Below are 20,181 nucleotides of genomic sequence, written 5' to 3'. Positions count from 1 at the left end.
TTAACAGAAAGACCTTTTGCTTCCGGGACGACCCGTTCAAACAGCAACAGGGAGACATCTAAGTGGGGAGAAACATCTAAGTGGGGAGAAACGGAGAGATGAACGGGTGATGGTGGCTGCACGCAGCCAAGAAAAAGGCTGTTCCCAGGAGCAAGGCTGGGGTCTTCAGAGGCGGGGCTCCTCAGACGACAGACGGAAAAGACGAGAGTCACCACCTCATTCCTAACGGCTCTCGCAGGTCGGCTAAGGACGAGGATATGCGCTCTGGGCAGGGGAAATGCCTGAGATGCAAAGACTTCGGAGAGAAAGCCCGGGGGGTCAAATGGGTTGCTGTCCTCCCAGGACACCTAGTTCCAAAACTCGAACGAGAATCACAGGCTGGAAGCCTCGGGCTGAGCCTAACGACGGAATCTGTCCTTGAAGACAGAGCAGCCGCCGCACAGGGTGTTTTCAGAGTGAACAGAAGTACCTTTCCCTGTTCCTTCCACCAAGCACAACTCCTGGACATCATCTACGAAACAAACACGAAAAGACTCTAAGAGGCCTCCGGCAGGCTGGCTAAGGATCTCAGGACCCTGGCAATGACACGGTGGGGAGTTCTCTGGGTTTCTTTGGTGCATCCCCAGTTTGGAGCTGAAGAAAGCGGCAACTCGGAAACACCAATAGGTAGAGACAAAAAAGAAAGAAAGTCCCCAACAAAAGCCCGCTATTTCTGGCCAAAGCAGCAGGAAAGGGGCAGACTAACAAGACAGAAAACTTTTAGACAGTTACTGCTCCACTCCAGCCACGTACCGCAGGAAACACTGTGGCCCCACACCCACCATGCCAAGTGCAGGTACAGCCCAGACCTCCACCCTTTCACAGCTGGGTGTTGTCCCCACACCCAGATGGTGGCAGAGAGAGCCAGTAGGGAAGTGGGGCTTCCACCCCTACCAGCCCAGATGGTTTAAAAAAAAAACAAAAAAAACAAAAAACTCCAGGCCCAGACGGTTTCACTGAAGAATTCTACCAAATATACATATACATATATATATATATATATATTTTTTTTTTAATGAATACTAACTGTACAGTCTCTTCTAGGAAATAGAAAAGAATTCCTGTCAGTGCATTATTTAAAGCTAACATTAACCTGTCCAAAACCAACCAAAGAAGGTTAAAAAAAAACTACATGAATTCACACGTAAAACTCTAACACAAAATATCAGCTGATAAAATTCACAATATATAAAAAGAATTACATAGCCTGACCAAGGGGAATTCATTCCAGGGATGCAAGGCTGGTTCAATACCTAAAAAGTCACCCAAAACATGGACTCCAATAAATGAGTTCAACGAAGTCATGAGGTGCATGACGAATACAGAAAACTTAACTGCATTTCAATATATCGGCAATGAACATGTGAATGGTGAAAAGTACAATACCATTTACAATTGTTAGGAAGGAAAAGAGAGAGCAAAACGACACTCAGAGGACATGTACGACGAAAACCACAAAATGATAACAGAAATCAAAGATCTAAATAAATGGAGAGACATTCTGTATTCATGAACTATAAGACTCAACACAATAAAGATGTCAATTCTCCCCAAACTGATATACAGGTTTAATGTAATTCCTATCAAAATCCCAACAAGATTTTTTATGGATATGGACACGGCTATTCTAAAATTTACATGGCAAGACAGAACTAGAATAGCTAAAAAAGTGTGAGTGTCGACTCTCCTTTTATTTCAAAAAAAAAAAAAAAAACTATTTTGAGGGAAAAAAAAGAATAAAAACTGGAGGTATCTGTGTTTCAAGACCAAGACTGGATTTCAAGACACTTTACAGTCACTACAATCAAGACTGCGGTGTTGGTGGAGGGACAGACATGTTAATCAATGGAACAGAACACAGAACCCAGAAATAACCACACACAAATATGCCCAACTGAGGCACGCCTGGCTGGCTCAGTCGGTCGAGTGTACAACTCTTGATCTTGGGGGTGGGAGTTCGAGCCCCACGCTGTTAAGTATGGAGCTTACTTAAAAAAAAAAAAAAAATGCCCAACTGATATCTGACGAAGGTGCCAAGGCAACTGAACAGAGGAAAGACAGCCTTCTGGACAAATAGTATTAGGGAAAGAAGACATGCATGGGGAAAACAGACGGCAGCAGAAAACTCAGTGTAAGTCTCATACCTTATACAAAAACTAACCCAAGTGGATCGTGGTCTTACACGTGAAACCTAAAACCATACAACATTTAGGGAAAAAAACACAGGAAAAAATTTTTCAGAATCTAGAGCAAACAACAGACTCAACGCCAAAAGCACAAGCTCTAAGAGGGAAAACCGCACTGGACGCCCTCAAAGCTGAAACCTTCCGCTCTGCCGAAGATCTGCTTAAAGATGCAAAGGCTCAACTGTACTTCCGTAAATCCTTCTTAAAAGATGGACAGACAAGCCACAACTGGGAGGAAAGACTTGCAACCACATACCCGACAAAGGACTAGTATCTAAAATACAACAAGAAGGGGCGCCTGGGTGGCTCAGTCGGTTAAGCATCCGACTTCAGCTCAGGTCACGATCTCGCGGTCCGTGAGTTCGAGCCCCGCGTCGGGCTCTGGGCTGATGGCTCAGAGCCTGGAGCCTGCTTCTGATTCTGTGTCTCCCTCTCTCTCTGCCCCTCCCCTGTTCATGCTCTGTCTCTCTCTGTCTCAAAAATAAATAAACAAAAAAAAAAAAATTAAAAAAAAATAAAAATAAAAAATAAAATAAAATACAAGAAGTCTTAAAACTCAACAGTTAAAACACACGCACTCAACCTAATTAGAAAATAGGCAAAAGTGATATTTCACCAAAAAGGATATACAGAGGGCACATAAACACATGAAAACTATGTTCTAGGAGCGCCTGGGTGGCTCAGTCGGTTAAGCGTCCAACTTTGGCTCAGGTCATGATCTCACGGTCCGGGAGTTTGAGCCCCGCATCAGGCTCTGTGCTGATGGCTCGGGGCCTGGAGCCTGCTTCGGGTTCTGTGTCTCCCTCTCTCTCTGCCCCTCCCTGGCTCGTGCTCTGTCTCTCTCTCATTCGTAAATAAATAACTAAATAAACATTAAAAAAAATTTTTTTTAAAGCTGGTGAGGATGCAGAGAAACTGGACCACTCATGCACTGTCCGAGGAATAAGAAATGGTTCAGCCATTCTGGAAGAGTTTCTTAAAAACATACATGTGCAACCAGCATACGACCCACCAGTTGTCTACCTGGGCTTTTATCCCAGCAAACTCAAACTTAGGTCCACACAAAAACCTGTTGCACAAGTGTTTATAGCAGCTGTATTCAAAATTCACCCCACGCTGGAAACAATGCAGACATCCTGAGAAGACTGAAAGGTGTACACCCTGCGGTCCAACCTTGGATGGACTACTACTCAGTGGTTTGAAAGAACAAACTACTTGTCCACGCTAGAACCTGGGTGCATCTCCAGGGAAGGAGCCGGTCCCCAAAGGTTACATATGGTGTGGCTTCATTTATAAAGCATTCCTGAAATAACACCACCTGTAAAGATGGAGAAGAGATTAGTGGTTGCTGGGGGTTAAGCAGCAGGTAGGGTGGCTCTAAAAAGGCAGTATGAAAGTTGCCAGTGGTTATGGAAATATTCTATAGATTCACTGCAGTGATGTCTATATCCTGTTCTACAGTTTTGCAGAGTACTACTGGGGGAGAGTGAATAAGGGATACACAGGATCTCCGTATTATTTTACATGAATCTAAAATCATCCCAAAATAAAAAGTTTAACTTTATGGTGCCTGGGTGGCTCAGTTGGTTAAGCGTTCAACTTCCTCTCAGGTCACGATCTCACGGAGCATGAGTCTGAGCCCCACATCAGGCTCTCTGCTGTCAGCCCAGAGCCTGCTTTGGATCCTCTGTCCCCCTCTCTCTCCACCCCTCTCCTGCTGGTTCGGTCTCTCTCTCTCTCTCCTTCTCCCTCTCTCCCTCTGTCAAAATAAACAAATCAACTTAAAAAGAAAAAGTCTGGGGCGCCTGGGTGGCTCAGTCAGTTAAGCATCCGACTTCAGCTCAGGTCATAATCTCACAGCTTGCAAGTTCAGGCCCCGCGTTGGGCTCTGTGCTGACAGCCCGGAGCCTGGAGCCTGCTTCAGATTCTGTGTCTCCCCCTCTCTCTGACGTTAAAAAAAAAAAAAAAGTTTAATTAAGAAAATTCAGTGATTTGAGAAAGAAGACCAGAACGTCAGCACAGAACACTGGAGCAGTAATCAGGTAAAACTTTGACATGATTATGGTAATTATAAGCAGAGGTGGGGTGGGGGGGGGCAGGGAGGGGGGTAGGGAAGGCAGGGAGGAGGGCAGGAAGGACATTCCCGCTGCTCGTGAAGTAGTACACCTGTCTCTAGGCCTGGTCAAGTCAAAAGCTGGCAGGCGATGAATGAGGAGTCGTGGACCTGTGAGTCCTGCGAGAGCCCACAGTCGCACCCTTGAACCTTCAAAATCAACAGCGGCAGTAGGGTCAGTGCAGGAGTCGGCTGTGGATGGTTCCCTAACTAAGACTGCTGTGCAGGCGGGGGGATCCCTGCCCGGGGAAGGGCTCGGGAAAGCCAGAAGAGAAAGCCGGCAGCTTGCAGGCACAGGACTAACCTCCCACTGGATTCCCATTCCAGAAGGAAGAGCCGGGGTGGGAGCCACAGGGGGGTCCCTACTCGGGGGAGGCAGTCCACTCTCTCAGTTCACGGGTGGATCACCAAGAACGTGGAGGTCAGAAGAGAAAAGTACACGTTTTAAATACCTGGCCGTGGCAGGCAAGAGGGGAAAGCGGGGTTCGGGAGAGAGACTGGTACTTGAGGTGCCATTAGCTCAGCTTCCACATTTTGTTAGAAGACGAGTGTTAAGTGCCCTTCTCAGGGAGGGGCCGGTTCACACAGCCAGACTGGTTTTTCCCAACGGAAGTCCACAAACTGTGAACTGGCCAAGAGTCTTGTGAACGGCAAAGCGGAGAAGACACAACGAAGAACCTTCCCTCTTCTCTCTTCTGTTCTTCCCGTCTGTGGCCCCAGCTCTCCCACCAGGGTCACCTGATCCCGCACCGGGTGACAGCAATGGGTGAGGACCCCTCCTGGCTCCCGCTGCATTTGAGGCCAGCACAGCAACAGCCATATGGATCTTACCAACGTCCCGGACTATGGAACAGACTCGGGGTGGGCTTAATTAAACCGAGCGCTGACGAAGCGGCAACGTTCCCACAGACCACCGCGCAGGCTGGGCCGCTGAGCCAGAGACAAGGCTGGCCGCCTGGGTCTGCGGGAGAACCCTCCTCTGGCCTAGTCGGAGAAGAACGGCGATGAAGAAGGGGGGCCTTCTGGGCAAGGACTCCAGTAAGAGAAGGGGAGATGGGGAACAGGAGGAGGAGACCATGGGACACGTTCATGATGCCAACCAGTCACGCCTGGATGTGCAGGCAGCCGAGGCTTCCGAGTATAAATATGAGCTGAGTGGACACTTAGCCAGGCAGAGGTGGGGAAAGAAAAGGCAACAGGGGGAGGTAGGGGGGGAGCGGAATAAGGGGAACGTTCAGCTCGGTGCATATTTGGCCCTGGAGTTAGCGATTCTGCCATGACTCATTCCGAAGTATTCCAGGTGAAACACGTGAGCTACTCTATACACTTGTCCCAGCAAAACGCAGAAGTCGAGGCAAAGCGACCACACACACACACACACACACACACACACACACACACAGAAGATGTAAATCTCCTTCTCCGAGGGAAATCTCCACCCCAGTTTGACGCTAGTTTGGCTGGTGAGCCTCAACGGTCAACGGAGAACAAAAACTAGGGGAATACACGGAAGAAGGGAAAGTCCTTTCTCTCAGCCCACGTCCTTTCCCCTTCCAAGAAAACAAAGGTTCCCCAAGAGAACAGACTACGGGAGGGCAGCTCCAAATGCCAGATCCTGACCAGCGCGCACGGGTGAGGCGAGACGTGAGGAGAACCCTGTGAAGCCAGGACTCACCCTGCCACCCCACGGAGAGTACCAGCGGACGTAGAAACAAGGCAAGAGAACAAACAGAATGAAAGAAATGGGTTTGTTTGTTTTTTTTAACTCTATCCTTTTAAAGACGCGAAGAAACAGGACCCTTCTGATGAAGCAGTGACGAGGTCAGAGGGCACCCAGAAAGACCCCAGGTGCTGTCACAAGGACACAGTAGAAGAGCTATGTCAGCCGCTGCCTGCCCGAACTAGTCGGCCGCTCTGTGGAGTGCTCCACTGTCTGGGCCGAGGACACGTAACGTCCAATGCTGCAAGGATGCTCTCAAAACTCTCTACCATTTCCACCTCCACTAAACTGCAAATCCAGAGAACAAAAAATTATTGAGGTATTCTTGATCTTTTGTTCCCCAGACTCAAATCCTACAAAGCACTCAGCAGCGGCCCTTGAGGAAACTGATCGCGGCAGCACTAAGAGACCTCTGGAGCACAGCATCAACCTCAGGCGACAAGACAGCGGCAAATAAAGGAAAGCGGATCACCCGTGGGTCTTCACAAACAGAAGTCCGAGCCAGTAGTGGCGCAAACTAGCACCCCCTTCCAATTTCATGAGTTTCCTCGTTTGGACAATAAACCATACAGTCTCTCTAGCCTGAATTTGGTTCATTCAACACGTTCAGTTAGTTCCAAATGGTAAGTATCACGTATCTGTAAAACGCACTGATCGATCCATTGGCCAAATGGTGGCTCATGGAGAGAAGACGAGGATAGGAGATAAAAGGGCTCACTGACGTCCACTGTGACCTGCATGTCACCAACATCAACCTACACCTCAGCGCCCAAAAAGATAATAAATAAATAAAAATAAAAATGAAAAGCTATGAAGAAACGCGAAGGCATTCCGTTCAAGCGGAGATGGTTTTCCACTTGCAGGTTAAATTCATCATACTGGGGACTATTACTGAACGTACTTCTGGACCAACGTCTCTCGTAAGCAGGCACACCATGTTAAGTGGGTACCGATAAGTCTGTTTAACTGTAAAGGGCAGTAATTGTAAGTAACAGGAATTTTTTTTAATCCCCAAACTGTCATTAATAACCAGGAACGCTGGTGATGTAACCTGATTTGAACACCTGATACAATGGCAGGATACTATAATTGGCCCCATCTCAGACCTCCCACACATATACCAGTGACCCAACAATTAGGAACGCGTTTATCCCACATCTAAGGCGCCATAACTCAACTAGTACAGAGAGTTTCTGTCAAAAAAGACCTCGTCTTCCAAAGACGTTGTTTGTAAAATGAGACTCGTTATTTCAACGTTGTTCAAGCCTCCGAAGACAATCCTTTCCCTCGTGCGCTCGCGCACGCACACGCACACACACACACACACGTGCACTCCCATTTATAATTGAGTTCCCACCCCTAAAATCAAGGGCATCGTCTAGAGCACTCATGTCTACAGATCTGTCACCGAAACACCAAAACGTAAGGGATACTCTACTTGTCCACTCGTATCTGCAGCCTGCTGGAAGTGTGTGGCCAGCGACGTCTCGTCCTGGAAAACTTCGTTACACTCCAAACATTTCAGACTATGCCTGCAGAGCTTGGATGGGTCTTCGTCTAGAGGCATAGCTGGAATGATGGGTGTGCTGGAGGGAGCGGATATGACTGTCCCGGTGATGCCAGCCTGAATCTTCGTTACAGTGTGTGTGCCGGCTCCCGCGGAGCCTGGAAGAGCAGAGGACGAAGCGGAAGTATTGCTCGACGGAGAGACAATCATCTGATCGGCTGGGACTGGCTTTAAAATCAAGTGGGAGCACTGCATCACAACCCCCTTCTCCTTGTGCCCGCGGGCGTGGGAAAGGAGACTGCACTTGTTGTAAAAAACGAGGTTCTTTGTACAGTGGTTACACGTCACTTCGATGCGCACGCTGCGTCGGTCGTAGTGCTGGGTCAGACTCTTCTCCAGGGCAAAGGAGTCGCCACACTCCAAGCACTTGTACCCGCGGGTCGGTAACGTGATGCCTGCGTTGGCAGGAGGACTGAGGTTGGGGATGTAAACTGGGACCGGGTTGACGCTGCTCAGCACCTTGTTGAAAGCTTCCACCACGGAACTCTGCAAGGAGGACACCACCTGGACCCGAGACACCTTTTTGGGTGGTTGCGAGGCTGCTGCATTGATTATTGCCTGCTTTATTTGCTGCTGAGGTTTGGTTAGCACTTGGCGGAGCTCGGAGGTGGCCTGGGCGCCCTGAGGCAGAAGGTTAAGGTTGGCGAGGTGCACAGTCTTTGGCACGAGTTTGGCGTTGGCCAGGCTGGATGCCGGCACCACAACGGTTTGCTGCTGGATGGCATTGGCGGCTTTGATGATGGCGCTGCTGGCGCTCTGAACAGAGGCAGCAGATATGACCGTGGCTTTGACCGTCGTGTTGTTAGCGAGCTTCAAATTAATGACTTGGGATCCTGCCGTCTTCACGGCGGACACTGGGAGGAAGGCGGTTGCCACGGGCTTGATGGTGACCTGTTTGGGGGTCAGCTCCGCAGGGGCGACTGCGTTGGTGACCACCGCCGACTGCAGAGGCGCCCTGGGCGGGGAGGAGAGGACGGCAGCCGAAGCCGGAGAGGACAGGAGAGACGTCACAGACGCCATCACGGGCCCCGCCTGCTCGGAAGGCTTTTTTCCAGAGTCGAGATCGACCTCTGGCAACACCCTCGTCACTGTTCTCTTTATTTCCCCAGAAGACGTCTTAATGGTTTTTATGCGGACTTTGGGGATTGCTGGTGTCGACCCTGCGGGAGAGGACGGAGACCCCTTGCTGCTGTTCTCACTGGAGATGCTCCTGGGGCTATCAGGCTGCTTCAGGGACACTTTCTTTGTCCCGTCGATGAGGCTCTGGGATTCAGGAGACTTCTCCATGGCTCTGGGACTATCGTTTGCTTCTTTAGGTAACGGAGAGGCCCCCTGTGATTCGGTCACCGGTTCCTTGCAGGAGTCGGAAGCAGCCTTTTTAGCACTAAGTGCTGCTATTGCAGCTATACACGAGGACAGCTTGGACGATGGCTTTGACCTCGACAGCGCGACGCTGCCGAGGCTGGGTTCACTCTTCTCCGAGCTCGGCTTCCCGTCGTGGGCCCGGTTTTCAAGCACCTTTTCAGAGTTTTCCTTCAGCTTATCCTCTGCTTTTCTGGCTTTGAAAGGTTCGTAAACACTCAGATTTATGGAATTTGTTTCTGTCTCTCTCTTAACGACTCTGTTTTTATCTACATTGCCTGAAGGAGAGATTCCAGTTTTGCTCAAACCGTCCCCTCCGAGCGCCTTTGGCTTGTCATAGTCCTGCTGGGCGGCCGACCCCGGCAACACGTTCGCCCGAAAACCGGAACGCACGTCCTCTTTGTCCGGTGGGTCGTCCACTTCGATCTTCTCGTCGTCGTCAAACTCTTCAGCGCTTGAGATGGGGCTAAACTGGCTGAACGTGGAGTCTTTTAAAGTCCCCTCCGAGGCAGGCGCATCTCCTTTCAAGGACTTCGATCCATCTTTGCCATAACTGTCGAGAGAGGATGCGGTGAGAAACCCGTTGTGCAAGCCGTTGCCAGTGGGATTGTGGCCGTCCTTCTCGGCGCCCTCGGAGGAATCGATGTTCCGAACGTTCTTCACGATGACGCTGACGCCCACGTCGGAAGAGGACGGTGTGTGGGAGTCCTCGTCGCCATGGGCGTTCTGCTTGATGTGGCTTTCCTGGTCCTCGTGTACAGACTCGATAGCTGCTTTCGGATCGACCATGTCTGGGATGTCAAATGCTGCCAGGAGGTCATCAAAGTCTGGGGTCTTCATATCCCCCATGGTCATGAATTTGATCAGATGTTCTGTTAAGCGAACAGAAACAATTCCATCAGCAAGGAAAACTTGGTAATGATGGGATAAATATCCCTATGGGATTTACACAAACACAGTGACGATGACCGGGAGAGAGCAAGTTGGTAACTACCCTTCTTACAGCGAGGGGACTCTGAGTGAACAAACGTCCAGAGAACGTGGGTAAAGCCTGGGTAATCACAGCTTCAAACTGATTTCTCCAGAATGCCACACAGCATTCCCATCATGGCACCTCTCTAACAAGAAGGAAGCTGACTGGAACCGGGACGGCACAAAGAGTAGGTTTCGACGTAACACCCAGAAAACTTGCCATGCATCACTGGACTCATCACACTGTCTTCACAAAAAGCTATTACCGAACCTATTTCGATCTCAACACCATTCGATTCTCCTGGCAAAATCAGCACGATTATAGTCACCACCACGTTTGGCCTCTTGCATTAAAAGGAATATATGACAATCAAAAAAGAAACCAAAAAACCAATTACAGATCTCGACCCGCCCACGGAACAAAGGAGCATCCCAACCCATCACATAATGTCTACTGCTAATAAAGTTCCACCTGAGAGTTAAAAAAAAAAAAAAAAAAATCCTAAGGAGCTTATTCCATCCGTTTTTAGAATCCTACTTTCCTCTATTATGTTAGGGAAAAAAATACTCTCCTGGCAGAAAAGTATAACGTCCCTTCTTTTTCCCTCTCTGGTTCACTGCTTTTAGTGGTTAAGGTAACACACAGCCATTTCCTGATTGCCACTCATCCAGCACAGTGGTCCACGTGGCTGTGGTGGCTGAGGATGACCCTGCCATGACATTGTTCTCAGCGTGGAGCAACATGGACCCCAGGGTGTGGCAGAGCCTGGGAGAAGGGAGGTCTTCTCCTCTGCACTGGGGCTAGATGGGGGCGGAGAATATTCTGTGAATGTCAGCAATGCCCTGGGCAGTAGGAGGACACAGTTTTAGGGAAATGGACGGTCACGGCCATTACTACAGATGAAGGATCGATTACAAACACGTGAAATGCTTGGGGTCTTTAAAGGGTACCCTTTGCCCACCTGCAGAGGACACGCAATCAGATGTAACTCCACTGTGAGAGAGATCTCTCTCCTGCCTGAACCCCAGAGCACTCCACCTGTTTCCAGTATTTTCTGGTATGCAGCACGGCATACATTTGTCTCTTCGTTCCTACTAGCCTGTCAGCTGACTGAAGATGGCAATGTCTCACTCACTGTGACACCATAAATGTTACATGACTACCACGCCACAAAGTCAGGCACGAGCACACTGGATTTCTAACCGGAAGCCGGGCCTAGACCCAGCCCCCGTCACTCACTAGCTCTGGGATCCTCAGGAAGGAAGGGAATCTCTAAGGGCCTATTCCCTCTCCCTGCAGTGGATGGAGGCAAGCAACCAGGAAGAGAGGAAAAATAGGAAACAAAAAAACCAATGTAGAAGGGAAGGGGGCCATAGCTAATTTTAGGCAACATTCCATGGAAGAATCAGCCTGATTTATAGATACATATTCCTAGACTCTTTCCTTTTCTTTTTTTTTTTTTTAACTTTCTTTTTTATTTTTTAAAATTTACATCCAAGTTAGCATATAGTGCACCAATGATCTCAGGAGTAGATTCCTTAGTGCTCTTTCCCCGTTTAGCCCATCCCACCTCCCACACCCCTCCAGTAACCCTCTGTTTGTTCTCCATATTTAAGAGTCTCTTATGTTTTTGTCCCCCTCCCTGTTTTTGTATTATTTTTGCTTCCCTTCCCTTATGTTCATCTGTTTTGTGTCTTAAAGTCCTCATATGAATGAAGTCATAGGAAATTTGTCTTTCTGTGACTAATTTCGCTTAGCATAATACCCTCCAGTTCCATCCACATAGTTGCAAATGGCAAGATTTCATTCTTTTTGATTGCCGAGTAATACTCCATTGTATATATATATACCACATCTTCTTTATCCATTCATCCATCGATGGACATTTGGGCTCTTTCCATACTTTGGCCATTGTCGATAGTGCTGCTATAAACATGGGGGTGCACGTGTCCCTTCGAAACAGCACACCTGTATCCCTTGGATCAATGCCTAGTAGTGCGATTGCTGGGTCATAGGGTAGTTCTATTTTTAGTTTTTTGAGGAACCTCCATACTGTTTTCCAGAGTTAGACTCTTTCCTTTTCAATACTTAATGGCTGTTCCTCATTAAAATCTGCTTTAAATCACTGAGAGATTGTCTTGCACATTTTACTAAAGTATTTAATGACTTTTTTGGGGTGGGGTGTATAATCTGTAAAAGATCGTGCATTCCTAGCAAAAATAACTATACCGGGGTCAAGGTAGAATTTCTACTGAGGTGACAATATGCATCCCCGTGAAAATTCACATAAACCACAAATCCATCAGCAGTACTAAGACATCCCCCTCAGCTTGGTCACTCACTGTGGGACACATCCAAACCCTTCTAATAATCTGGATGGGAAAAACTACTATTAAAGATGAAATCTGGGGCACCTGGGTGGCTCAGTCGTTTAAGCGTTCAACTTCGGCAGCCTGGAGCCTGCTTCGGATTCTGTGTGTCCCTCACTCTCTGCCCCTCCCCCACTCACGCTCAGTCTCTCTCTCTCTCTCTCTCTCAAAAATAAAAATAAAAATACTTAAAAAAAGAAAAAAAAGATGAAGTCGGGTGGTGGGTATTAAGGAGGGTACTTGTTGTGATGAGCTCTGGATGTTGAATGGAAGTGATGAATCACTGAATTCTCCTGAGACCGACATTGCACTGTATGTTAACTCACTAGAATTTAAATAAAAATTTGAAAAAAAAGAAGAAAAAAAATCATACAAATGAAATCAACACGCAGGTTCGACAGGGATGAGCTAAAGAACAACTCACCTTGCGTTCACATGTCTCAGAACAGAACTAAGAATGCCACCGCACTTTCCCTAGATGGTCGGCTTAGCCCAGAGGAAACACCCCGGGGCCAGCACTGTCTCAGACAGGTGCCTGTGGGACTGGACAGGAAACTGTATCCCCAGCATCAAACTAGAGCCCAGATAAAAGGTGCAGAGGAAAGAAAACATCAACAGTTCTAGGCTAATATCGTTGTGAAAATATCCATGACGAGGCACGTCTGTGATTACGGTCTTCCTTTTAGAATGAAATTGAACATTTAAACTGCAAAATACAGGAAATGCAAACTCCATCTGCCAGATAATACCCATGAAAGAGTCCACCCACTTAGGAATAATCCCTGAATGTCACTACTGTTATTTTTAAGCAGCAAACTACAGTTACAAATGAAAACTCACCATCAAATCAACATTAGCAAAGCATCTGTCCCTGTGGTCGAACTTTACCCACCATGCTGATCGTTTATAGATCGAGGTTCTTAAAGAACTCAAGACACAGAATCATGAACTACCACCCAACTCCCACTGGAGGTGAAACGGTCTGAAAACTGTTTTGTTTTTTAATTTTTTTAATGTTTATTTATTTTTGAGAGAGAGGAAGAGCACAAGCAGGGGAGAAGCAGAGAGAGAGGGAGACACAGGGTCTGAAGCAGGCTCCAGGCTCCGAGCTGTCAGCACAGAGCCCGACGCGGGGCTCGAACCCACGGACCACGAGATCATGAGCTGAGCCGAAGTCGGACGCTTCACCGACTGAGCCACCCAGGAAACCCCTGAAAACTTTTTTTTTAAATCACCATTTATCTAAAGCTTGGACCCAGGCTCTAGACGTCCCTGGTGGTGACTAGGCTCTGCCTCGGTCTCCCCATCCCTTTTTTACGGTGACGCGGGCTTTATGACACGTGCCCTCCTCCTGTAATTTGGGTAAACAAAACACATCATCCAGTTCCGCATCTTTCGTCCCAGAGGGCAGTCGGCTCAGGAACAAAAAGAACGCAAGAGGCCATTCAAATGCCCACGGGTGATGGGCCCGGGACACGCAATCCCAAGAAAGGATAAAAGGTCCTGCGTGAAACAAAGCTTCTTGAACAAATGAGAGCCCGGATCCGCAATGTAGCTGGCAGGTACCCAGGAATCTTTGGAAGGTTAGTAAATGGATCTCACCCTCTTCTTCTCCATTTTACATGACAGGGACCTGCCATTCGGGCTGGAGGATGGTGCCCACCACGCTGCCCGTATCTCTTCCTATCCGCCCAACTAAAGCAGAGTTAAGGTTAGGAAAACCCCAGAGAGGAACCCCGGGGTGGGGGAGAAGACATTCCTGACACAGGAGCCACTTGTTCTCTGCGGTAACGTGCCCACACACCCTGCTCTCCTGTCCACCTGTGTCGCTTCAGTTTGACACTTTCTCTTGCGGGAAGAGGGTGAACTTGAGGGTGAAACAATGGGACATTTCGAAGAGGTAAGAGGGAATTAGCAGTGGTTCTGAAAACCAGGAGTCGGCCCTCCTCGTTCACCTGAAGGATGTGAAGGTTGAGGACCCGGGACAGGCAGGACGGCGTGAGGGCAGGGCCCCACAGGAGCAGCCGTGCTGCCAGAAACCTAAGCTCACCCGGCGGTGGCCTCACCTCTGCGGGCTTGTAGAGTCATGTTAAGGCCTCACCTCTGCGGGCTTGTAGAATCATGTAATGAATCCTGCTCTCTGTAACTTCACACTTCTTCTATGGTTTACAGAAATGTTTTCCATCCCCACAATCACGCGGGCCTCTTAGCCGTTCCCTTCCCGCATTCAGGAAGGCCAGAGCAAATTTTCCACTTGGAGGGGAAGAAGATGTTTCACTCCCTCTTCACTTCCCCGTTACATCAGGGACAAAGAGTGAGGTTTACATTTGAAAGTGTTCACCATTTTTCACCCCAATTCCTAGGTACCACTGTTTTGAAAATGTTACAAAAGTAAATTTCAGACTTCTCTTTTAAAAGGTAATAGGGGCACCTGGGTGGCTCACTGGGTTAGCATCCGACTCTTAATTTGGGCTCAGGTTATGATCTCACAGTCGTCAGATCGAGCCCCAGGCTGGGTTCTGCGCAGGCAGCACGGGGTCTTGGGATTCTCTCTCTCCCCTCTGCCCCTCCCCAGCTCGCTCTTTCTCTCTCTCTCTAAATAGGTGATCTTTTATAAAAGAAAGGTAATAGAGAAAGGACTGACTTTAGCTTCTCCTTCCCTGCACAGCTTGATTATCAGACGGAATTAGCTTTACTGTAACAATGCCTTTCATTTCATTTGTACTCTATAAAACATACCTTCCTTCAAAGGCACTAATAGTCTTTTAATTTAAACCTAAACCCCGTATAAATAACCTATAATTCACTAACAGCATTTGCGCTTAATGTAGAATGCCCTTTCACCCAAAGACAGTGAAAGTATCTGCAGGGAGAATGCGAGGCCTGTTTACAAAAAAGGAAATTGAAAGAACTCGGGTCTGTCACATGATCACTTGATTCTCTCCTATGACACAGACCAAACATTTCCTTTGTTACCAAAGCCCTAAAATTATAGAAAGCTAGTTCGTCTTTGTTGGCAAAAGTCCAAAGTTACCAAGTCAAAAGAAAGATTTAAGAAAACCTTTTTCACCCCTTCATCATACTTTTTACACTTTCCGATAAAAGACACTTCTTCGTGGAGCAGTTTCCCAGTTTTAAACTAGAGAATGGCCGCGTACAAGGCCCAGGTGTCACCTTCCCAGTGAACACTAACTTCAGATAATCCCCAGGGATGTGCCTACATGAGCCTGACCCGGCCTAAATCCAGGCCTGACCCGGTCCAGGTTCTGCCTCCAAAACGGATATGGCAAAGTCAATCTGAGCAGTGAAAACGTCGGATTTCCCGTTCAAATGCGGAAACTAACCTTTTCTTTCATGAAAACCAGTAAACTCTGAATCATCATAATCCCAGTATATACTGACCACCTTGTAGGTATTATACAAACTTTCCATAGAACAACTAAAATAATACAACGTCTGTTATTCTTTTGGGGAGACCACACTTGTCACTATTTTCTAGCACTGTGCGGACACTGAAGCCCTTTTTAAAGAAATAATTCAAGGGGCGCCTGGGTGGCTCAGTCGGTTGAGCGTCCGACTTCAGCTCAGGTCACGATTTCGAGGTCCGTGAGTTCAAGCCCCGCGTCGGGCTCTGGGCTGATGGCTCAGAGCCTGGAGCCTGCTTCCGATTCTGTGTCTCCCTCTCTCTCTGCCCCTCCCCCGTTCATGCTCTGTCTCTCTCTGTCTCAAAAATAAATAAACGTTAAAAAAAAAATTAAAAAAAAAAAAAAAGAAAAGAAATAATTCAACAGAGTAATGAGTCTAACATATATTTCTAACCCCCTTACCTTTCCTTCAAATACAAAATGTTCTTGGGTGCCTGGGGGGGCTCAGTTGGTTGAGCGACAGACTTGGGTCTCAGGTCTTGATCTCATGGTTCCTGAGTTTGAGCCCCGTCTACATCGGGTTCCGTGCTGATAGCACACAGCCTGCTTTGGATCCTCTGTCCCCCTCTCTCTCTGCCCCGCTCCCACTCATTCTCTCTTTCTCTCTCTCTCTACCCCCCCCAAACTGAACATAAATATATATAACATACATGTTAATATATATTATATATACATATATATAACATTCTTACAACACGTTAACATTAAGCAGTGTTTCGCATTCAATTTGCTCCTCCTAGAAAATGATTCTAGCGCTCCTCGTTTTTACCAAGTCTTCAAAGACATAAATGGGACTTGCTTTCTCCTGGCTGCCCACATTTTCCCCATTATCCTAGCCTGCAGACCTTTGGTTCTTCCTCTATCAACAGCACCTCTCTCACCTTTAGTGTTCTCTGGGCTCCCCACCATTATATCTCCCATCCACAAAAGGAAGGAAAAAAAAAAAAAAAACAGGGGAAGAAAAAGGGAAGGGGAGAAAGAAAGAAATCGCATGCCTTTATCCTCAACTGACCTTCTGCCTTCCACTTCTATCCGTCCCACTTGAATCTGAATTGCTTATAAAAGAAAAATATTTTCTCACTGCAATTCCATTCCAAATACCAAGCAGGTTCAGTTACACAGGTCGGCCCCGCACTTCTGCACTTGGCCTAAACCAGCTGGGAACAGATGTCTGTTTTGTGGTGTTTCCAAGAACGGGAAAAAATCTGATCAGCTCAGTCCCTGGAGCAGCTGTTAAGAACCTCTGCCTTGGGGCCCCTGGGGGGCTCAGTAGGTCAGCGCCCCACTCCTGATCTCGGCTCGGGTCACGATCTCAAGGTTCCTGGGCTCAAGCCCTGCATCGGGCTCACGTCGGGCTCACTGCTGTCAGTGTGTCAGCCTGTCGGCACAGAGCCTGCTTCAGATCCTCTGTCTCCGTCTCTCTCTGCCCCTCCCCAACTCACGCTCTCCCCCTCTCTCTCAAAAAATAAGAACGTGAAAAAAAATGATCGTAATAAAAATACCCACGCACACATATACACACACGTACACACCAAAGTGTGCACAGCTCTGAAGAAAACCAAGCAGTAACAAATGGATCTAAGGAGAATCTCTTAAGAATTACATGCCATTTGAAGGCTCCCTGCAAGTGACAAGATGCTAAAGGAAAATGTTCATTCTACCTTTTCCCTCCACACTCATCAGACCCTGATGAATCTTAACAATAAGCCAGAGCACCTGGTAGGTCTACAGGTTCTTCTGCAGCCACAGGGTGGAAGTGTGACCTGTGGCATCACCACCTCCCACCTTTCTGCACTGGTTGGGGGTCTGGTTATGCACCCACCACTCCCCCCTCCAAGGGCAGAAGCACATTTTCTACACAGCCTACACCAGGGTACCATGTGGTGTATGAAAAGACACTTTACACACAGGGTGAAAAGAACACAATGTATGTTTTGTTGATGCTGGATGAATTAACAAGAAATTAGTAGATATGGTTGCTATTTATCCAGAATAGATGTTCACTTGTTTCACTAAATCCTCATATTAATCTCAGTATGATCCTTGCATCAATTCTCGATACGCAGATACTTTGGCCAAGCAAGTGTGTTTCCTTCTTAATACTGGAGGTTCCCGATGTGAAATAGAACTGATGTGAAAGTTCAAAACCCTTCTGGAAATATAAACACAGCACCACTTAATCAGGGCACAACCTTGGGAGATACAAGAATAAAACACAGCAGCTTTCCTGCACATCCGCACTGTCCTCAAGGCTATGCCAGCAGGTTCCTCCCTGCCCTCCTGGCCCGTCCCCTCTCCCCAGCCCTGCAGGAACAGCCAGGGGAACGTCCTTCCACATAAGCCAAGGGCCTCTACAAACCTCAGCCCTTCCCAAAGCTCAACCTGCAATCCTTGGCCGACGTCCCGCGTCACCCCCCTAAAGAAGGTCACCCTTAGATCCAAGCGCTCAAAGCTCAGCCACGAAGGTTTCCTTTGCTTGGCCCACGGAGGCCTCTCCAGCGGCCAAGACGATCTCCAGGGCAGAGAGCAGACCCCCGCACTTATCCCCCAGGGAGCCCCGCCTCCCCCGTCTCACTCAGCTTCACGATGCTCTCTTCCACACTGCTGACTCCCACGCTGCCAGAGGACAGAGGTGGTTCCTCACCTTCCCCCTTCCCTCCTTCCCGCTCTGTCCCTGTTTCTCCCTGCAATTGGCCTCAGAGATGGCAGGCACCAGGGGAGACCTCTTCGGGTTCCTGGCATGCTGCTTTTAGTCAAGGACTCGGATCGCTGGGACAAATTCTGTACCTCCGGATCCCTGCCGGCCCCTCTGCGATCCACTCTCCTGATACCACTGCTACAATCCAGGGGCTGCAGGAAGGAATTTGGGGGGGGGGGGGGGAGGACACTACTCTGCATCACAATTTTGGGGGTGGACACACACTTCTATGCATTTATTAAAACCCAGAGAACTTTACCGTATGAAAATGGAGGCGGGGAAGACAACCAGGAATGATGGGAGGCCCCAAACGAAAGAGCAACTGTAAGAAAGAACCCAACCACATCACGGTGAGTAGTATCGGCATGCAGAAGACAGAGGGAAGAAAAGAACTAGCCGAAGTTAATGGGAAAACGCAATTCGGACTGTACACAAGAGGCTGGAGAGGATGAAAACCGTGCACGTCTTGTCCTCCACAGTCAGTCCCAAAACTGCTGACTGGAGTACAGCCTGTAATCGTCAGTGGCGTTAGATCAACGGTAATTGTTCAGTTTGGATCAGTGTTACAATTATGCAAGGTGGTCAGGGAAAGCTGGGGAAAGGGTACATAGACACTCTTTGCGTTACTTTTGCAACTTTTCTGTAAGTTACAATAATTTCAAAACAGTTTCATGAAGACACATACAATCATTTAATAGCGTGTAGCTACCAAATGACATCAAGCAGGTGCCTCGCAGCTAGAAAACACTCCGTTCGACGGCCCATTCCCAGTCCCCGTTGCCTCGTGCCCGTTCCATCGCCTGTGTCCTTTCCCACTGCCCGTGGCCTTGCAGCAGAATTTCATCCCCCGACCGGCCATCTTTCCCTCCCGTGGACCCCGCAGCACCGCCAGGAGGCCACCAGGCTTCCCCCGACTCCCTGGCTCTCCCCTCCTCCCCCGTGGGTCCCGTCAGACTCCGCATCTACCTCTGTTCAAAGGGCAAGGGCAGCAGCTCCCAGGGTCCCGGCCACAGCGCACATACACAGAACCCTGCCGTCTCCACATTCAGCCCTAATTCTACCTGAAGAGTCCTCTTTCTGAACCGCTGGTTTTCCACTTGGTTCCCCAACCATATGACCAAGTGTTCCCTCCCAGCCTGTTCCTCCTGAGTCCCGACTGTGTCACGTCGGTGACACTCACTTTCTCTGGGAAAACCTTGAAAACCTTCGGGCAGCATTTTACACACTGTGACATACACGCGGCTTCCAGAGGGTCTTATTAGGCTTTTCACAAACACAAGGCTGAAGTAAGCACGCCCGGGAAAAGCTGCATTTCTCTACACTGAACAGACTTCCTTTCGGCAGCCAGCTAGTTACGAATATTCTAAGTCTCTAAAGGAGGAACGCAGGAGTCCCCAAATTCTGATCTGACCAAAGGTCCCGTAATGATTTCCCAAAAGGCTCTACCGATTTCTGCTGCTGCCACTATGCATCAGAGTTTCTTTAGGTGCTTCTTGTCCCTCGACTTCATATTAATAATATTAGCAAATGCCTAAGGTGGCAAAAAGGTAACTTACTATGTACCAATTTCTACGTTATTGATTATTACGAAGTTTAAACTTTTTCCCACGTGGTTTGCTTACCAGCTGTAAGGAGTAGGCGTTCGATGAATAACGGACGGACGCACGGAGGGATGTGATGAACGTCCTATCTACTTCTTTCTGCCGCTCTAGGAAATAACGGACCAACC

The 20,181-nt window shown here is 48.3% G+C and overlaps 1 protein-coding gene across 9 annotated transcripts in view; it reads right to left on the bottom strand.

Moving 5' to 3' along the window:
* ZNF532 (zinc finger protein 532) overlaps positions 1-20,181 on the bottom strand; it is a 110,095-nt gene that overhangs the window by 51,024 nt on the left and 38,890 nt on the right. For all 9 annotated transcript variants that reach the window (XM_086683118.1, XM_086683120.1, XM_086683121.1 and 6 more), the window contains one exon: positions 7,497-9,859. In XM_086683118.1, the coding sequence (XP_086539244.1) occupies positions 7,497-9,842 (2,346 nt within the window). In that variant the 5' untranslated portion in view covers positions 9,843-9,859. The remainder of the gene's footprint in view (positions 1-7,496; positions 9,860-20,181) is intronic.

Source organism: Puma concolor, chromosome D3, assembly GCF_028749965.1.
Source record: "Puma concolor isolate L17-30 chromosome D3, mPumCon1.1.hap2, whole genome shotgun sequence".
Classification (NCBI taxonomy): Eukaryota; Metazoa; Chordata; class Mammalia; order Carnivora; family Felidae; genus Puma; species Puma concolor.
Note: the sequence above shows the minus strand (reverse complement) of the source record. Positions and strands in the feature narration are given on the sequence as shown.